The 19258-nt window shown below is 35.6% G+C and overlaps 1 protein-coding gene across 1 annotated transcript; it reads left to right on the forward strand.

Moving 5' to 3' along the window:
* Window positions 1-2225: 2225 nt before the first annotated feature.
* Window positions 2226-3735, forward strand: LOC147856569 (uncharacterized). Its single transcript, XM_087329136.1, has 2 exons — window positions 2226-3141; window positions 3532-3735. Exons 1-2 carry the CDS (start codon window positions 2226-2228, stop codon window positions 3549-3551), a joined length of 936 nt encoding a protein of 311 aa, XP_087185262.1. The 3' UTR covers window positions 3552-3735.
* Window positions 3736-19258: the final 15523 nt, after the last annotated feature.

The following is a 19258-nucleotide window of genomic DNA, read 5'->3' on the forward strand; positions in this document are numbered from 1 at the left end:
GAGGGAGCCTGCATAGTGGACCTCCTCCTTGATGTTATATACATTCTTTCTATACATATAGGTGAAATTTTAGTTCCAAATTCTCTCTTGAGTTTGACCTAGAACCTAGGACGTGGCAAGCTTGACTTGAAGGTGGTCGAGAGATGGGCAATAGCAATCAAGACTGGACATATTGAGGTTCGGAAAGGGTCGAGCGGTAGCAATCTACAAAGGAAGATGAGGATGGGGGTGAGGGGGCATGTCAATTGTGGAGAAGGATTGGGTCACCGAGAGTGAGAGGTCGCCATAGCCTCAATGCTCATGGTTTGAGTGGTGGTAGGAAGGGGATTCATGGATGTCAACTGACCAATCGTAGTAGTCTACGGAGAGGGAGTTGTGGAGGTGGGCCTTGGAGTTGAATTCTTCACACCTCGAAAGCTTTTTCGTCCGAAACCGGCTCACAAACAGGTTCCTAAACCATGTCACAAACCAGTTTAGGCCAAACTAGTTTAGCCTTTAGGGATCGGTTTGGTTCAGGTTTGAGAACCCCAAAATGGTTTAGGCTTAACCGGTTTGGCTTGGATCCGGTTAAGCCAAAACCGAACCGTTGCCGATTCCTATGTGTGAGGTAGAAGGAACACAAACAAAAGGCGAAAGTGGATATACACGCCCTTATTGATTCAAGACTGTCTACAGTGGGACAGTGCTTGGTACAAGTTAGCTCTTCTAAAACGATTCATATAAAATCACTAGAGCTGAAGCTCCGGTCAAGGGCCATCCGCCATAAGAATAATTGGGAAAAGTTCGAGTAGACCTGAGGGATTCTCTAAAGGAAAGGCTTCATGACAGGATGATAGATAAAGGTACATTCCAATCCATACAGAGACATATGGCGTATAGCATTAGGCAAACACAACCTGACGCTATTTAACATATGTGCTATCCCCCTCTGAGTAGTATAACCAGTCATTCCAGAGAAGTTGTTGATTTAGCCACTTCTAGTGTCTACCTATCAGGTGTTTTCTTTATTTTAGGTTTCATTAATTTTATAACCATTATCCTTAACACGCGCGGACCCGGAATGACCATGCATAGATTATCCCTATCCGTTTGGTTCGTTTTACCACTTGCTCTTGTACCGGTGGGTGCAATTACAAAGATAAGCTTACATGACAATAACCAATTCAGTGATTAATATTAAAACCTTTGCTTCCTTGACAATAAAAACTTGCTCCACAATATAAAAAACTCTTCCACAAGACCTAGAAGTCTGGCTTGGAGACAACTATGTCCAAGGTTAATGAATTTCCCAAATACTCACTATGTTCTTGGAATAAATTATATAGTTTCATTATAATTGTGTTGCTATTTGACACCAACTACCTACCTAAGAAATCTTGAAAATCTCGTACCCATAACTTTTCCGTCTTTATCACCTTCAAATGATGGACAAAACATCAATCTAGACTCACAACATTAAGAAACCTCACTATCAATGCCATTTTATTTTGACATTATTGACACTAATGTCACTTTCAAAATCTCAATGATTGGCAATTGGCATACATCAAGAAAATTAGAATGTTCATTGTCTAAGACTTGTACATCAATTAATATGTTGCGAAAATCAAAATCTTAATTAATGATCTTCGACCTAAGCATCAAAGTGAAGAACAAGCAAAACCTCAAATAGACGTCAACACGATTTAGATGCTTTTGATCAATGTCAACCTACTACATAAGTCGGACAATAGTTTGCACCATCAAGAGAACTCTATCATGATCAATGTCATACAAAATCCAATGAATGAAGGTCATCAACTTCATGAGCATAATAGTTAACACGTTCGCGTTCACAAGTGGAAGGATTACACATTCCACTTTTAGATTCCCTTTATGGTAGTACAAATTTAGTCTATTGTGAAATATTGGGTGCACCAGTATCACATGATCAACAAACTATGTAGAATTTGCTAAATTATTAATATGTAACAACTCTCTAAATAGAGAACATGTACTCTTTAGGAGAAATTTAAAGTCGATGATCTCCACTTCCGCAATGTTTTTAAATTTAAGAATATCACAATTGCGGTCTCATTTGACACAAGTTAATTATTTGAAACAATCTTAATAAACTGGAAATTCTTTTTGCAAGTTGCAGTGTTAATTATTTGAAACAATCTTAATAAACTGGAAATTCAAGGGGTTTTCTGCTTGGTAGTCGTCCTCGGTTGAATTGGGCTTCTATGGATGCATCAATAGCAGGTAATGTTCAATCATGGGGATGTTATGTTATGAATCAACAGTTACAACCTTTGTCGAGGCCTTCAGTTCGAGGAAGTGCTATTATGTGCGATAATGTGCAAGTGGCATTGGGACAATTTATGGCTTCATGGTCCCCATCTAGCAATCAGATTTGGTTTGGTTATTTCTCTCCTTTAAAAGTGATTTTAGGAGCTAAAGTAATTAACACTACAAGTGATGTAATATACTTTAATGTGGATGATGATGGTAGGTTGTGGCATGTATTTTCTGAATCAGATGTGTGGATATCCGCCAATGTTTCAGCGATTCGAGTAGTTGCAAGATCTGGAAAAAAATGGTTCTTGGATCCGCCCTTTCAAGAATGCTTATGGTGTTGTTTGTTGTGGGTTTTTCAAAAAAAGCCGCTTTATAATTTGGATTGGGATCTAGCTGATTATCAATGGAAAAAACCGAATGCTAGTGGAAATGGTAAACACTTAGAGTTTTTTCAGTATTCAGTTAAGCTAGGTAGAACTTTATTATTGCAATCAAAGTATAAATGCCCGGCTGCCATGAAGCATTGGACTGCAAATAATGTGAATGAATTACAACTTATAAAATTTTGGACATGGTTGTGGAGTATGCAGTTGCCGAAAAAAGTGATTTGTTTTTGTTGGTTGTTGATGCATTATGCTCTTCCTGTTGGTGATTGGTTGAGGCAAAATCAGCAATATGCTTATGGAATGCATTGTGGTGCATCTACGGAATCTATTTTGCATTTGTTTTGGTTATGTCCCAAAATCAAGCAATTCTGGAGTAAGTTGTTTTTATTACTGAGACACCATTATGCTTGTTCTACTTTCTCGTGGGGTGCAATATTATGGGGTGTTCTTCATGGAGATGTTATGAAGTACGAAAGTATGCATGTTGCTCATGTTTTTCACTTTTCCAATGGGTACATCTATCTCACTTCATTTCCATCTTTTATTCCATGGTTTAGAACTGAAAATCTGGTTATTTGGCGTACTATTATGTCACTAGCTTTGTGGACAATATGGAAAATGAGATGCGAGGCTATTTTTAATAATGCTCAGATACATCTCGGTAATATGCTTATTGAATTCTGGTGGTTATTTGTCCAGACCATCTTTTATTCCACGGTTTAGAATTGAAAATCTGGTTATTTAGCGTACTATTATGTCACTAGCTCTGTGGACAATATGGAAAATGAGATGCGAGGTTGTTTTTAATAATGCTCACATACATCTCGGTAATATGCTTATTGAATTCTGGTGGTTATTTGTCCAGACCATATGTGGACAATATGATGATCTGCAGGGTTCATCCGATGCTCAAAGGCAACGTCAAGTGGACTTTAAGAAACGGTGGCGAGGGCTTCACTTATTTTCAGATACGTCTTCTGGTATGAACTGGAATTATGCCATACCTCCTTTTTTATTGCATAGCTTGTAGATTGTGCTCCATTTGTTCCTTATATGATATCATCTGTTTCATTAGATGTTGGTAGTAGCTTTTGTATTACAATAGAGGTGAGATGAAATGTCTCCTTTTGTCTTCTATATGTACATTTCTCAAGTAATATACTAAGGTGTATCTTTCTTGAAAAAAAAAAAGTTGCAGTGTGAAAGTTCTTATTCTAGTTTATCTATCCCGGAGAGGTGTATATGCTAGACAAGGAAGTGATATGTAGATATTATTGATTACAATTGATTCAAATTAATCCTTAATGGATCTTGTAGGATATAATACCAAAGGTATATGTTCTTGAGAACCCAAGCAAATTATACATATAAATAGCACTAAGAAATATTCGTTTTGATTGTGTTTATCATAAAATACATACACTCAAACACATATGACAACTATTCAGCCATATACATGCTAAATAATTGGGTGCCAAAATAGAGACAACATTCAATTGTCAACGGTGAACCATACATTAAAATGTGTATAAGAAGAGACACACATAAACCTTGAAGAAAGAGGTCACACACATATGTACCAAGGAGTACTCATGATCTTTGGAGAACATCCATCAATAGCTATACATACTTTCGAATGAGAGCACCTTCAGCCATGGACACATGACTGTTAATGTATATTTCAATCCAACTATTGGCGATACTTCAAAGTGTCTATAAAAGTAGATTTCAATTCAAAATGTGATTGATAGTAAACAAAATAGGTTTAGGGTCTATAAAGCCAATTGGTGGATAAATATGAAGTAATGTTTACTTGATGAATATAGAATAAATTTTTGGTGGATGCATATAGATCGTGCAATAAAGGATGAATATAGATTCAATTGGATTCATGCTATAAAGAATGACTATAGACCAAAACATAATCTACAAATAATAATATGTATGTGCAACAATTTTTAAACACATCAACCAAATAATTCAAACATTAACACCATATAAAACAAATAATTGGAACATTACCACAAACATATTTGATTAAAAGATAGAACCTCTAAAAAAGAAAAAGAAAAAGAAAAGATTAAAAGCAAAATGTTGGTCACAACTACATCAATTGTAACTAGATGAAAATTATCAATTTACATAGCTATGAGGGTATCTACATCATTATCTTCGTCTTCCTTGGGTGAACTATCCTCGATATTTTGTGCACTAGTATCCACTCCAGATAGATTGGCTACTATGGGATCCTCCAATATCTCATCTTCAAGGTCTATAAGCTCCCTAGGTTCACTGGCCAAAGGAGGGATGGGTTCACGGGAGGCAGGCTGAAAACATTCTGTATTTGCTATATGCTTAGCACCTACTTCCTCGTCTTGATTAAGGCATTCCCACAGTACTCTAAGCCTCATATTTATGAAGTTCACCTGCTCCTCATCCTTCTCCAATGCAATAGAATTGCAGAAAAGTTTCAACACACACACAAATGTAGTACCTAAAATCGATTTAAAAATAAGAATAATTCACATAATAGTTCAATAGTATAATTTGTTTCATCAAGCAATTGGGACAATGAATTGAAAACATACCCAAGACAAAAAATAGATTTAATATCCAATCATCTTCGTTAGAGAACATCTCTACAAGGCGCATCATTAGTTGTTGAGGCTTCTTATAGGGATTGACAAGTCCGTGCTCAGTCGTCATGACATGTCGCAGTTTACACGTGATTGATGGGTACACCAGCAGATTTGAGGATCCCACCTCATTCCGAGTGCTCCTTTATTCTTTGGTTTTTGATCTCGTCATAATAACCAACGGTTATATATTCCATCGCGTTCACAAACTGAAAAGTCGGTTCTCTATTTACATTGGTTTTAATCTTGTTAATGGAAAAAGGAAGTTATTAGAAGACAATAATTGTTCTAGATGTTTTATATAAGAATATTATAAAATCATATTTTGAATTCCTTACAAGCACTCAATAGATCCTTACCAAGCAAGGTTCTCTATTCCATGGCAACAAGACCTCAACGCTTGAGCCACAGAATATCCCTGGTCCAGGCTATGAAATATAACTATTCTCCACATGGACGCGGTGGTCAAGTTAGCATAATCTTCAACCATATTCTCTAACGCATATGGAATATTTACTATTAATAATGTGTACTCCTTCTTGGGCAGCTTCTGGTTCATACCAGCCACATCACTGCAATAAACATTATAATACAAATCTCTTGTGATGTCTTTCTTGACAGTGGTTGAACTTCTTGAAGGTGCCATCTTCATCCACATTAAATGCTTTCACCACGCAATTGTCCTTTTCTTTTCGAGCCCTTTCAAGATGTGCAAGAAAGGAGGTTGGGGAATCATGAATATCTTTAACATCACTGGGTCTCTTACCTCGACATGGTTTCTCAATGAAACAACACAAAAACAAAGAAATTGTTAATACCTTAGATATTTGCTAAAGAGACTGTCAAATTAAAGAGAAATACTAACACAAGATCCTTAAATGCAATGAAATGTTCCGATAGCACCTTGTAAGAAGATGTTATCGGATATTCCTCAGTCACTTGTTCCCACGATAAGCAACCAAGTTGCTTCATCATCACTTTTTGTATTTTCATATACTCCATAGGGATAGCTTCATGTCATCTCCCACTTCCTCTATCATTAGTTCAATCTTTTTGGTGGCGTTGCTCTTGAACACAAGTTGTGGGTCCACTTTCGATTATTTTTTGTTCTGACCCTTCACTTCCTTATTTTCCCACATGGTAAAAATCTGGTCTTGTAGATCCCAGACTTCACAATCCCTAAAGGTCAACTGAAACCACAACTCGTACTTTCGAATTCCATCCAACTTCACTGCATCATCCACCACTATCCTACTTTGTGAAGACACTGACGTTGAAGAGCAGGATATAACTTTGCTCCATATTTTTGCTTCACATGAAGGTACTCATGGTGGAAAAATTTGATGCACTCAATCGATGACATCTTCTGCTGGTAGTCATTGTCATTGTTATGGTCCCATGCTAACGACTTAGCCTCTTCTGTTGTTAGCCCCATGTATATTTTACATTCTGCATATTTAATAAAGAATGTAATGGGATGTTCTCGAACTAGCTGCCTTCTCGCTTCTACCGAGTGTGATCTCCCAATTACAAAATAGTTGTATTGATCATGTTTCCTTACATCAAACTCTTTTAAGGATGAAAACTCATCAAGATCAACCATTACAATGAAAGACACAACAATAGCATGGGGATTTTTCTTCATTTTTTTCTTCAAAATTTGGATGTGGAGTTTATGAGGTTCTCTTATCTCCAACGGTCGACATCCAATCTTCTCATCGGCAGGTGGCCGATGGATGTGAGTGATCAGGAGATTAAACACCTGACCCTTCCGTACAAGCTTCCTGTAAATCATTTACCTTCGTATTTTATTCTATTCCGAAGGCAGCACACCAGAAGCCAGCTCTGCCCCTGGTGTTGTCCAAGCTTCTTCATCATCTGTGGCACTTGATGACTCTATCTTGGTAGGCCTTGATTGTGTGGCAATCTTTTTGGGTGCTACCTTTATGGGAGATGGTGAGGCCTTCTTCAATGTTACATGACCCTGAATGTATGACCTTAGTATAGTGATTAAGACTTTGTTTGTTGTCTCAATGGCAATTTTAAAAGATTCCTGACCGCATGAATCTTTGACCAAGTAATCTTTAGAGACAAACATCTTCCGAACTCCCTTTGAGTAGTCCACCAGAATAATAAGATTTTGGGAGTCGGGGTCTTCATAGTCTAGCCTTAAGATTTTGGGAGTACTACCTTCTTATGAGAGTCGACATACTGCATTGCCCACTCCTTTTCTGAAAGGGTTTCCCCTCCTACTACAACCATAGTTGCCTTCTGACTCACCTCGTTAAGAAGGCTGCCTAATAATATCATCAACAAATAATAATTTTTTCCCTTTCTGGGGATAAGTGAGGAGAGTGATCTTGTTGGACTCTAGGGGCGAGCTTTGATATTTTATTCGGATTTTTTAAATTGGTCTCTCATCCTTGGGATCAATGGACCTAATATGAGACGAATAGAATTATCAATGTAACTATAAGCTTCAAATTTTTACGGGGGACTTCAAATTTGATAAAAAGGGGCAAATAGTCAAAAAAGGTCATAAAAGTGACACTTTAACCTCTTCTATGAATCACAACCATATCTAAAATCATGAAATTTTGAGCTCCAAAGTTTCTATTTGCATTAGTTTAGGGTGCCTATTTTTAGAGTTTTTTCCTGTTACATTTGTTTTGTGAGCCTATATTTAGTGTCTTTTCCTTCTAACATAGAACTAAATTGAACACATCCTCTCATTTTGAATTAACAAGGTTCAAACTCGATACAATGTATCGAGTTGGATTCCAAACTCGATACGTTGAATCGAGTTGAGGCCCCGATGAGCCCAAACTCGATACAATGTATCGAGTTATGGCTTATTGTGGCCTCAACTCGGTACATTGTATCAAGTTATGGCTCCTCGGGGCCCCAACTCGATACATTGTAGCGAGATGGAGTCCCATCTCAATACATTTTATTGAGTTGGGACCCCAACTTGATTCATTGTATCAAGTTGGAACGGGGTTTAAAAATCATATTTCCGTACAGTTTAGGGTTTAGGGTTACTTGGAGTCAGACTTGGATGTCTTTTTGCTCGACATGTTGAGTTGGAGGCTAAGTACGCGTGTGTCGGTGTCGTTTGTGTTTAGTTTTCGTCTAGTGCTCTTTGATCGCTCATGTGCAAGTGAGAAAAAAAAGGAAGTAAGTAGGGTTAGTTAAGGCTAATTAAAGTTCGTTTTCTTTATTTATTTATTACTATTCATTAATTCTTAAAGTACATGTACTTGTCGTTACATAAATACAAGAAAATATGTGCATCCATGATTGTGAGGTTTTTTATATGCATGTGGGTTAAGAAGGATCAATGTGCACTAAATTAGGTGCAAGAATTTATGTGCACGTGGGTTAAGAAGGATGAATGTGCAAGAATTTATGTGCACATGTATAAATAGATATAAGTACCTTTATACTTATTAATACTTACATATTAATAGATATTAGTACCAGGGCAGGACTTTGACGGGTGTCATGCCCGTCAAAGGCCATTTTGCCCGTCAAAAACATACACCTACTAAAAATGTCCGTCAAGTGACATATAAAGTATAAAATTTTCCTTTTCATGTGAAAGGCCCCTTAAAATTATACATGTCAAATGACATGCTAAAATTTTATTTTCTATGTCATTATTCATATATATTATATATATATACCACATATTGTCATATAAAATTTAAATATATGTACTATCAAGTATCATACTATCATCTATGTAGTATCAAGATTCAATTTGACTATATAGTATGAAGTGTGTAATATACTAAATTCTAATATATATATATATATATATATATATATTTATAACACGCTTAAAATAATATCATATAAATTGTAATGATGAATCCTCAAATCAATTTAAATTTTAAACAATAACCTTGGTGCTTTATTAAATACTCTAAAAAATACTAGAGTGTAGACTAGTCACTCTAGGTTTGATTTTAAGTTTTCTTAAAGTAAATGTTTTACTAACCTACTTTTTTATACATACTTATTACTTATTACTGTGCTTTATTAAAAAATTAGGGTTAGTAATAACTTTTTAGTATAGGAAAAAGGTGAGTACTTACTACTTACTACTTACTGTTAGGTAACAAGTTATTTTTCAACTTAAAAATGATTGATTTTATGTAGCCTTTTGTGCAGCAGGAATAGAACAAAGAAAGACATCCTTCAACCTTCAACATTTTTTAACTACAGTTTAAAAATGTAAGTTACCATGATCATCTATCATATTATGTTCATTTAGCAAGTTATTATATTGTTTTTGTATTACCTTAATACCTCTAAAAATAAACTAAAAGTATTTCATTTCAATAAGGTTTGATTTTAAGTTTTTTTAAACTAAATGTTTTACTAACCTATTGTTTTATACATACTTATTACGTTTTACTATGCTTTATTAAAAAATTAGGGTTAATAATAACTTATTAGTATAGGAAAATGTGAGTACTTACTATTAGGTAGCAAGCTATTGTTCCAATTAAAAATTATTGATTCTATATAGCCTTTTTGTGCAGTGGGAATAGAACAAAAACAGCCTTCAACCTTCAACATTTTTTAACTACATTTTAAAAATGTAAGTTACCATGAATATCTATCATATTATGTTCATTTAACAAGTTATTATACAATATTGTTTTTGTATTACCTTAATACCTAAACAATAACTTCAATGTCTCTATTATAGTGAAATGAAATACTTTTAGTACATTTTTAGATGTCTATTATTTAAATAATTTCAGGGGGAAAACAAAGAACCAAGCACAACAACATTCTATTAAGACTATGTTTTGCAAGGCAACACATGTTAATGATGCTCCAAATAATGAGCACGAGGTGGTTACAAACACAAATGAGTCGAGATCTTCTTATAACAAACAAAAAAGAAAGTGGAGAAACCAATGGACTTTGCTTCACCCATGGGCATATGTGACAAAGTCCCTATTAGGTGATGATATAATCAAATGCATGTGGTGTGAAGATGCAAGAAAGAACAATGTATTTGCGGATGGTGGATCTCAAAGCATGCAAATGTCTTCATTGAATGAACATGCAAAGTCATCCGATCATGTGATAGCAAGTGCCATGTATAATGCAAAAAGACAAAAGGAAAATGCAAATGTGAAAGGCCCAATGGATGACAAAATTTCAGAAATCATGCATTTAGAATATGAGAGGATACTTTTATGCATGAAGTTGGTTCATTTTCATGCTTGCAATGATATTCCATTAGAGAAATATGTAAAACAATGTATGTTACAAAGAGAACTTGGTACTCCAAACGCCCCTGCCTCAAAAGAATATGGTGCTTATGCTAATGCTAAATCTGCAAGAGAATTCTTAATGGCCATTAAGAACCACACAAGGAAACTCTTGTATGATGAAATTCGTGGAAGTCCATTTTTCTCCATCTTGATTGATGAAAGCACTGATCGTACATTGGAAAAACACCTCATTATCTATGTATTGTACTTAAGTGAAGGTGGCAAAGGGGAGCAACATTGTAAATTTGCGCGACTTCTTCCGGTGGAAAATGTGAAAGCTGAAGGTATCTACAAGTCTATCAATGAATTCATTTTGGAGAGCAATTTAGATTTAAAAAAACTTGAAGCTTATTGTATCCACTTTGCAAGAATGAATTATGATTATGGATACATATATAGTTTGTACTTTGGCTTAAAAAACATTAACACTTTTTTGGTAAAAAAAAAACATTAACACGATATTTATTTTCTGTATTTCATTATCTTTGCGAGGTAGTTGTGTCTATTTGTGTACCTTCTATAGTAATAAAATGTATAATAATGAAGCATCATATAGAGCTTTTCATTATAAGAAATTTGTATGTCAAATGACATGTTAATTTTTGCACTCTTACGTCATATGACATACATCTTTAAAAAATGCCCGTCAAAAAACTTTAAGACTAACCCGTCAAATTCAAAAAACTTTAAGACTAACCAGTATAAAATATTTAAATAGAGGTTTGGTAATAAGCAAATTATATATGTACTAATTTAGTACATATATAATTTGCTTATTACCAAACCTCTATTTAAATATTTTATACTTATTTTCACTTGTATTTAAATATTGAATACTTATTATTATTTATAGTAAAGTGTATTTCTTAAGTTAAATATCATTTTTTATATGAAGATGAATTTTTTATATATATTATTATTCATATATACGATATATGTAAGCTTAAAGATCTATGTTTATTGTTGTGGAGCTAACTCTTGTATGCCTTTTGAGTCAATTTGATAGTATAAAATAAGCTTGAAAAATGAGCCCTAACTCACCATTTTCTGTGGATGAATACCCGTTGTCCACAAATTCTCCTTTCTCGGTGGAGGAATATTGTATAGCTTTATCGAATATCAAGACTCCACAAAGTATGCCACTAAGTCATGAGTTCTCTATTAATGAGTATGATCCCAATGAGGAATTGACAAATGCAAGGAATGCATTTCAAAGTTCGACAAGTGTTTCAAGTGGTAGACAAACAAAACAATCTTGCGCAAGATGAGACACCAATTACCGACATACAGGAGATCAAGTCAGTAAGCCCTTTGTATTTTAGGAGGGTTGCACATCGTATAAGTCATGATAGATTTGCTCTAGTGACATCTGAGAATCAACTTACCTTAAATGTTAACAAGGTATGCTGTGCTTGTGGGTGTATGTCAAGGATTGGAAAGGACAACTTGCAGTCGTTGCGGCATTACTATTTTTCTGTAACTAGTGATGAACAAGAAACTTATCCTATGACACACTTACAGATGGTATCAAACAAAACATCAAACATCTCGATCTCCTACTATTTTTTCTTCACGGCGCAACAATGTTGTAGAGTAGCGTTCAAGATTGCACTATGTGTTAGCAACATGTGATTACATAGAGTGCAACTACAAGTTTTGAATGGTGATCCTAATAGTGAAACTAAGAATGTGCCAAGTATGAAGGGTGCATTAGGAAGAAATGTGATCAGTTGGATGAAGACATACTTTAAGCTTCATTGTGAGGTAATGCCAAATACTGGTAGGTTGCATCTCTTTGATAATTACACACGTCGAGAAGTTTACAATTCCTATAGATTGGAGATGTGTACATTAAGCGATAAGTATGTCCAATGTCACATACAATCAATTCACAAGATTGTGGACATCGCGATAAGTAATGTTATTATACCTTGAAAAGTATGCATGGGGTATTGTTCAATATGTGCAAACCTTAAGAGTGTCGCTAAAGGGGTGAAGACAACAATGGAGAAGGACATCAATAAGAAATTGTTACAAGACCATCGAGAAGCCCAAGCACTACAGCGAAAGAGAGCTATGCACCATAGGGACAAGTCAATGAACAAACCGGAGCAATATATGTGTCTAATGATAGATGGAATGTACCAAAAAAAGACGAGTCAACTTCACCTTAGAAGGCTTCCTAAAGACGTCAATGATGAATGTCTCGTTCAGATGCACTTGGTGGGTTGTTTGGCTTATAATGGGACTACTAAACCTCACATCTTCGTTACTTACCCAAATGTTCACAATGACCCTAATTTAATAGTCACTGTGATTCAAAGGGTTTTGATGTCTTCAGGGTAGCCCTTGCCACCAGTTTTGTATATTCAATTGGACAATACTGCTCGGGAGAACAAGAATTCAACAGTTTTCGGTTATTTGAGTATGTTGGTGAACCAAGGAGTCTTTAGAAAAGTGAAAATTAACTTTCTATTGGTTGGTCACACCCATGACCATATCAATCAGATGTTCAACACTTTCTCTAGGCAGTTGTCACGATATGATGCTTTCATCTTACCTAAGCTATTTGAGATCGTTTGTGATGCATATACGCCACGTCCAGATGTGCAACACTTGAAGGAGATATATGACTTCAAGAGATACATCTCAGATGGTGGGGAGCGAAATGCCAAAGTTTTAGCTGCATTAAATAATATAAGCTTCAATCACGTTTTCCAGATAATGAAAATGAACTTAGTGGTTGTATGTTGTTAGTATTCATCTGGCCCCCGATGGGAGCCACAAGGCGGATGCGAGTTTCTACTTCATATGCCTTCTACTACTGTTTATGGTGCAAAACAAATGTCGATTAAGACTAAAAAGGTAGTGCATAATGAGTTGGTTGATCATCATAAGGACTTTTAAATGCAAGCCTAACAAGACAAACGCAAGCACATTGATAATTGAAAGAAGTATGTTGGTGAACAAGATACGTCATGGTGGGATGTGTTCTTTAAAGATCAAGAAGAAATTGTTGATAATTGTATCCTCAGTACCTGGACCGTGCAAATCCCCTTTACATGGTCTATAGAGAACTCTCATGATTCTCAAACTCCTCTTCTTGCACTTAATGTGATTAATGACAGCTTGCTCCATCCACAACAAAGAGACATTTATGTTGGACCAAGGATGACAAAAACAACTGAAGCTAGGTGGCAAGGAAACTTGCAAGAACTCAAGGTGGGGATGTTAAGTCCTACGCCTGCTGATGATAATGAGTTGGGGCACCAATTTTGGATTGGTAAGGTTTTGGATGTGGTGATGCATGATAAACAAAATCAAATGCATACTATAAAGGTGCATTGGTACAACACTAGAAGCAAAAATGCATTTACAGGCAAGTATGCGTTAGAGATGATGGAATGTCCAAGGTCAAGGGGAAATAGAAAGAGGAAAAGAAACATTCATAACACGTCATGCCTTGACATTAGTGAGGTGGATATTATTGTTTACGACTTTACACTAACAAAACGGTATGTTTGAGGAAGTCAATGATAGATATAATAAAGGAGAAATTACCGATTCTACAAGGGGTCTCAAGTTGAAGGCGAACAAGATCGTCAACACATAATTTGGAATCACACCATCTGGTTTTAGATGAAGACAATACTTTAATAAGTACATCTGAAGATGACGAGCAACAATCAGCCTTGTATATTACTTATAGTAACGATTCTAGATCATGAAAGGAGTGATTTCTATAAATCCTAAACTCTTGAATGTAGTTGGGTATCAAATTTTAATAAAACCACAGTTTGTAATACTCAAATGACATAAAGGTTATGTTTTGAAATATATCGCTTTGTATGAAGATTGTTTGTTATAAAATTCATTACTTGTTATTTTTCCAAGAAAATAAACTTTGTAACTTTTGGATTAGAGCCTAAATTAGACGACTTTCCAACAAGTTTATGAAATGGTGGATTTTTAAGCTTTTCCAACCAATTTTTGAGAAGGTGCAATACTAGTATCATTGTGTTTTGTGAAATGGGTATATAAACCCCAAAATCAAACGGAATATTCCTTATCCTTCCATTTCTGCGCGATCCTTCCACTTGTGAACACGAACGTGTTAGTTGCATTACTCATCGATATTGCTTTTTTAGAGATAGTTACAAGGATGACTCATGCACCAATTTTGAGTCTACAATAACTTTTTCAAAGACCTCAAAACTTAAGGATGAAGAAAAGTGTTACCAACAATTATTGCAAAAGAGTGATTTTGATTTTTCTAATTAGCAACTAACCCTAATCACTCAACTGCACAAGTATATGGGAGTAAGGGAGAGACATAGAGCTCTAACTTAGGTTAAAGTTCAAAGAAAAACTAAGAGATCAAGAAGAAGTTAAAAGGTCACTAAATTGATTGTTACAACTCTCTCTCTCTTTTTCCATATTACAACTCTTTTTCGTCCCCTTTCACATTGGGGTGGTATACATATCATATTAATGATAAGAAAACTAATAAGAGATTAAGGTTGTTTAACCACACCGTAGATCGAGTGAAGGATATGAGACAAACATAAAATGCCATCGGTGTCCAATACCACTGAATATTACCCCATGTTATACCTTGGATGTTCAACTAAGAGAGCTTAGCCTCACTAATAGTCTCGATAACATCTCAATATATCATAATGAAGGGGTGGCTACTTCCCTTTATATAGCTCAACATTTAGGTTGTGTAATCTCTTACATCCTTAATCTCCACAATTTAGCTTATTGTATCCCTTTGAGGTTTTAGTAGAATTTGGTGTATCTTCCTGAGCTTAAGTGGATGTGTGTAGCCTGTAGGCTAACGGTTGAGGAATGCAAGATTTGGTTGGCAACATTCTAGTATGATTTTTTAACACTTTGCAAGTTAAGTTACAAGTTATTAAGCATCTAAGTTATGTCTATTAGAGTCACATTTCACCAACTTAGTGTTTGCATTAGGTTAAGGTTTATCATAGTCATTAAGAGAATTAGGTAGCAAATGTTACATAGTTACTATGTTAAAAAATGGATTGGCACCCACTCATTGCCCTCTTTAGCATAAAAAGGAGTGCACCTATTTACCCATTACCAACAATGATCTAACATGGAAGAAAACCATTAATTCTAAGTCACAAAAAATTTCCACAATGATCATCCTCAAGATTTCAAATTAGCCTCAGGTAAGGCTTTTCATGATTCAAATGTTGCCTAATGGGAGGTTGTCATGCAAACACAAATGGATGCTCTAAATTGGAATAAGACTTGGACCTTAGTTCCACATCCCATGGTTTGTAACATTATTTCCAACCTATGGGTCCTAGAAAGCTAACACCCATGGCATTGTGATATGATTTAAGGCATGTGTTGTTGCTAGAGGATTTTCACAAATTACTAGCATCGATTTTTAAGATATGTTTGTATCTACTTTAACAATGGTGCTTCTACATGCAATGTTCTTTATTTTTGCCAACCTTAACCTAGAACTCCCTCACCCCAACATCAAGGTCCCATTTTTCTATATGGAGATTTGAATGAAGAGATTTACATGGAGTAGCAAGCTCATTTTGTAGATTTGCAATTACTTGACCATGTATACAAACTTCAAAAATACTTTTATAGTTTAAAACAATCCTCATGCATGTGCATGCACTACAAATTTTATTTTTACCTTATTTCCATTTTCTACAATTGTCTTTTAGAAAAGTTGTTACCTACATAAACATAACTAATCATGAGATAGGTTTTTTGTAATTTTCCTAATGTTTTGATGAGTATGCACTACGAGTTAATCTTGAAAAGAATATAAGGGAATGAATTGAATATTGCAATTCTACAGTATGAGATAAAATGTTAAGTGTGTTATCGCTTGACCACTTCACGTGAAATAGGCAAGTGTGTGAATACACTAGGGCCTAGGGTTTTTGCTTATATACAAGGCATAACAACCACCTTCTTATTGGGAGGCTTGACCTATGTCAAGACTATGTCGGTGGGGCGATAGTTCTTGTTAACTAACACATGCGAACCTCGCAAAATCCGAGGTACAACCCACATCAACACTTGGTGCTACGATATATATAAGGATATTTGAGTTTGTCTCATGATGTGGCTATGGGTGGTCTAACTCCCCGCTTTCATCATTTCTTTGGTCTATCTTTCCTTATATTATGTTTAATTATTAATTAGCCTCTAAACAAGATTCAAATATCTACATTCACAAGGAAGGCATTATCCATGATTTACCAATTAATGTCTCCAATTCCATTACTACAATGTAGAAAGCAATGAACCAATTAAAGGAGAAATTCACACTCTTAACTTTACACGACCAAAGTTAGGGTAGATGATATTCTTTAAAAGTTTGGGATGGTTGATTGGAAGACAATTTGAACCCTATGACAATTCCTTGCAAACTTTCTGGACTATTGTAGTTTGCAGCCTGATTTTAGTCTAAGGTGAATAAATCATGCAATCTAAGGCAATATAAGATATCTAGTGATGTGCACTTGCATTGACCTTTCTAATCATGTATGTTTCCTTTCCAATTGGTTTATGCAAAATCCTAGATATGCAAGCTCTTAAACATGTCCTATCTACAAGATACCAAGGACATGGATCGAAGCTTCCAAACCTAGAATTCGTCACAATATAGATGGCATCAACTTCTGGTGGGGATGACAACCCATATGTGTTCATGGAGGAAGGTGTGGACGTGAGGGGAGAGGTGATTATTTGAGGTTGGGATCCTTGGGGGAAGGGAGGACGGGTGGAGTTGGAAAAACTAGTTCAGCTTTAGATGGCTAGAATCCTCTATCATTTCTAGTAGGGTTGGAGAAACGTTTGAATTAGGATGTAAAGAATATCGGTTCAATACCACCTTGTTGAAAGTTTGAGCACTTGTCAAAGTTATGGACCCGCATACCACCTAACATCATGAGTGTTTCTTTGTCAATTTCTTTCCATACTACCCATTTCTTGCTATCTTTTTTCGTGTAAATTTCAACAAAAGATTCATAAGCAAATGTCTCTTCTCATACTCATGTACACTTCAGGAAGAAGCAACACAACACATAGCCATATGTTATCTCTGCTAACAAATTGCCTAATGAGATAAACACCTTTCACCACCTCTAATATTGTGACTGCATGTTCTCTCTGCAAACGTGTTCTCCCTCGAGAGACGATGGCAGTGGATCACACCACCACTAAAATGCGTACTATATCATACTCCAACCATACAATTTATCAGTTCTAACTTGAAATAAGACCATTTCTTGCTGTCCAAATTAGGAACCTTAATATTGTATGCCAATAATCTCAAACATTGCTGCATATGATCAAATTATGTAATCTAACACACCAACACAACAAGTGGATTTTTAATGCAAGAGTGTTGTTATTGTTATTGGCAATGTTATAGCACTTTTGAATTTTATTTATTTATTTATAGTTAAAGATACATACATGCACACGTTGGAACCTAGTTATATAAACATTAATGTTACTCGTTTGCATGTGAAGTTCTCTTAGAAACCTTTCTAAAGTAAAAGTTACCTACATTGATGGAATAAAACAATATAAGGGTGTATGGTATAACATGCAGTCTTGCAATGAGATAATTATTGTCCACTAGCATCTGCAGTATGGATTGGCACTAGTTTGTGTGTGTATATATGTCTCATACATACCCATTATTTCTCCCCGGATTTGCCACATGGTTTCTTACCTGCCTCCTCGCTAGCTAGCTCATATACATAATTTAACAGGTAATTTAGAGTAACTTAAAGAGAAACCATCAAATTGACACTTTATTTGAGAAGAAAAACCATAAATTTGACACATTATTCCAAAAGAAAAAACATAAAAATTGACACGTTATTTCAAAAGAGAAAACCCATAAATTTGAGACATATTATTCCAAAGAAACAACCAATTTGATTGTGGTTACGTACCTACAGGACCCATTTGTTGTTGATCTGTGACACATGAACCGACTGATATGTATGACGAGGAAGGAGGAGGAGACGGGATGGGAATTCGGAAAGCCATAGCAGGCAGGTACACCGTCTTGACAGAGGTAATGCAGAGAGAGAGAGAGAAAGCCGCATGAATCATATGATCGGTTGGTTATATATATATGTGGGATGATGAGATAGATGGTCAGGCATGTGATATGATCGGTCATGATGATGATGATGATGATGATGATGATGATGATGATGATGAGATGCCATCAGTGTATTAGTTATTTGTGGCAAATCTGCATTACCTTTGCCAAGACTGTGCATCTGCGTGCTCCCCGCATGATGAACGAATGAATGAATGAATGGATTGCAGGTAATAATCATGGAAGGGATGGATGGAGGTAAACGTACTTAAGGCCTCAGTCTGTCTGGTTCGCTAATGCTACCTCATGATAAGCAGCATATGAATAGGTATATGAATGCATATGCAGACATCTATCTATATATATACATATAGATGCATAAAAAAGGCAGCATAAGCAAAAAGGTACCCACGAGGTACCCACATTCCTTCCCACCGATCAGCACGCTCTCGTGTTTTTTGTTCTGCTCTGATTCTTGGCTTTTCGTCAAGACAGGCCCACGTGCTCCTCCATCCCCTCATCTCGCTCCTCCAC

Source organism: Azolla caroliniana, unplaced genomic scaffold (assembly GCF_043228905.1).
Source record: "Azolla caroliniana isolate FFs.n. ecotype wild unplaced genomic scaffold, voAzoCaro1.0.p SCAF_13, whole genome shotgun sequence".
Lineage (NCBI taxonomy): Eukaryota > Viridiplantae > Streptophyta > Polypodiopsida > Salviniales > Salviniaceae > Azolla > Azolla caroliniana.

Bases quoted from the DNA above. Each gene is read 5' to 3' on its own strand.
- LOC147856569 (XM_087329136.1), top strand. From the start codon at position 2,226: ATGGATGCATCAATAGCAGGTAATGTTCAATCATGGGGATGTTATGTT. The intron at 3,142-3,531 runs GTATGCATGTTG...TTATTTGTCCAG, and splicing joins AGATGTTATGAAGTACGAAA to ACCATATGTGGACAATATGA.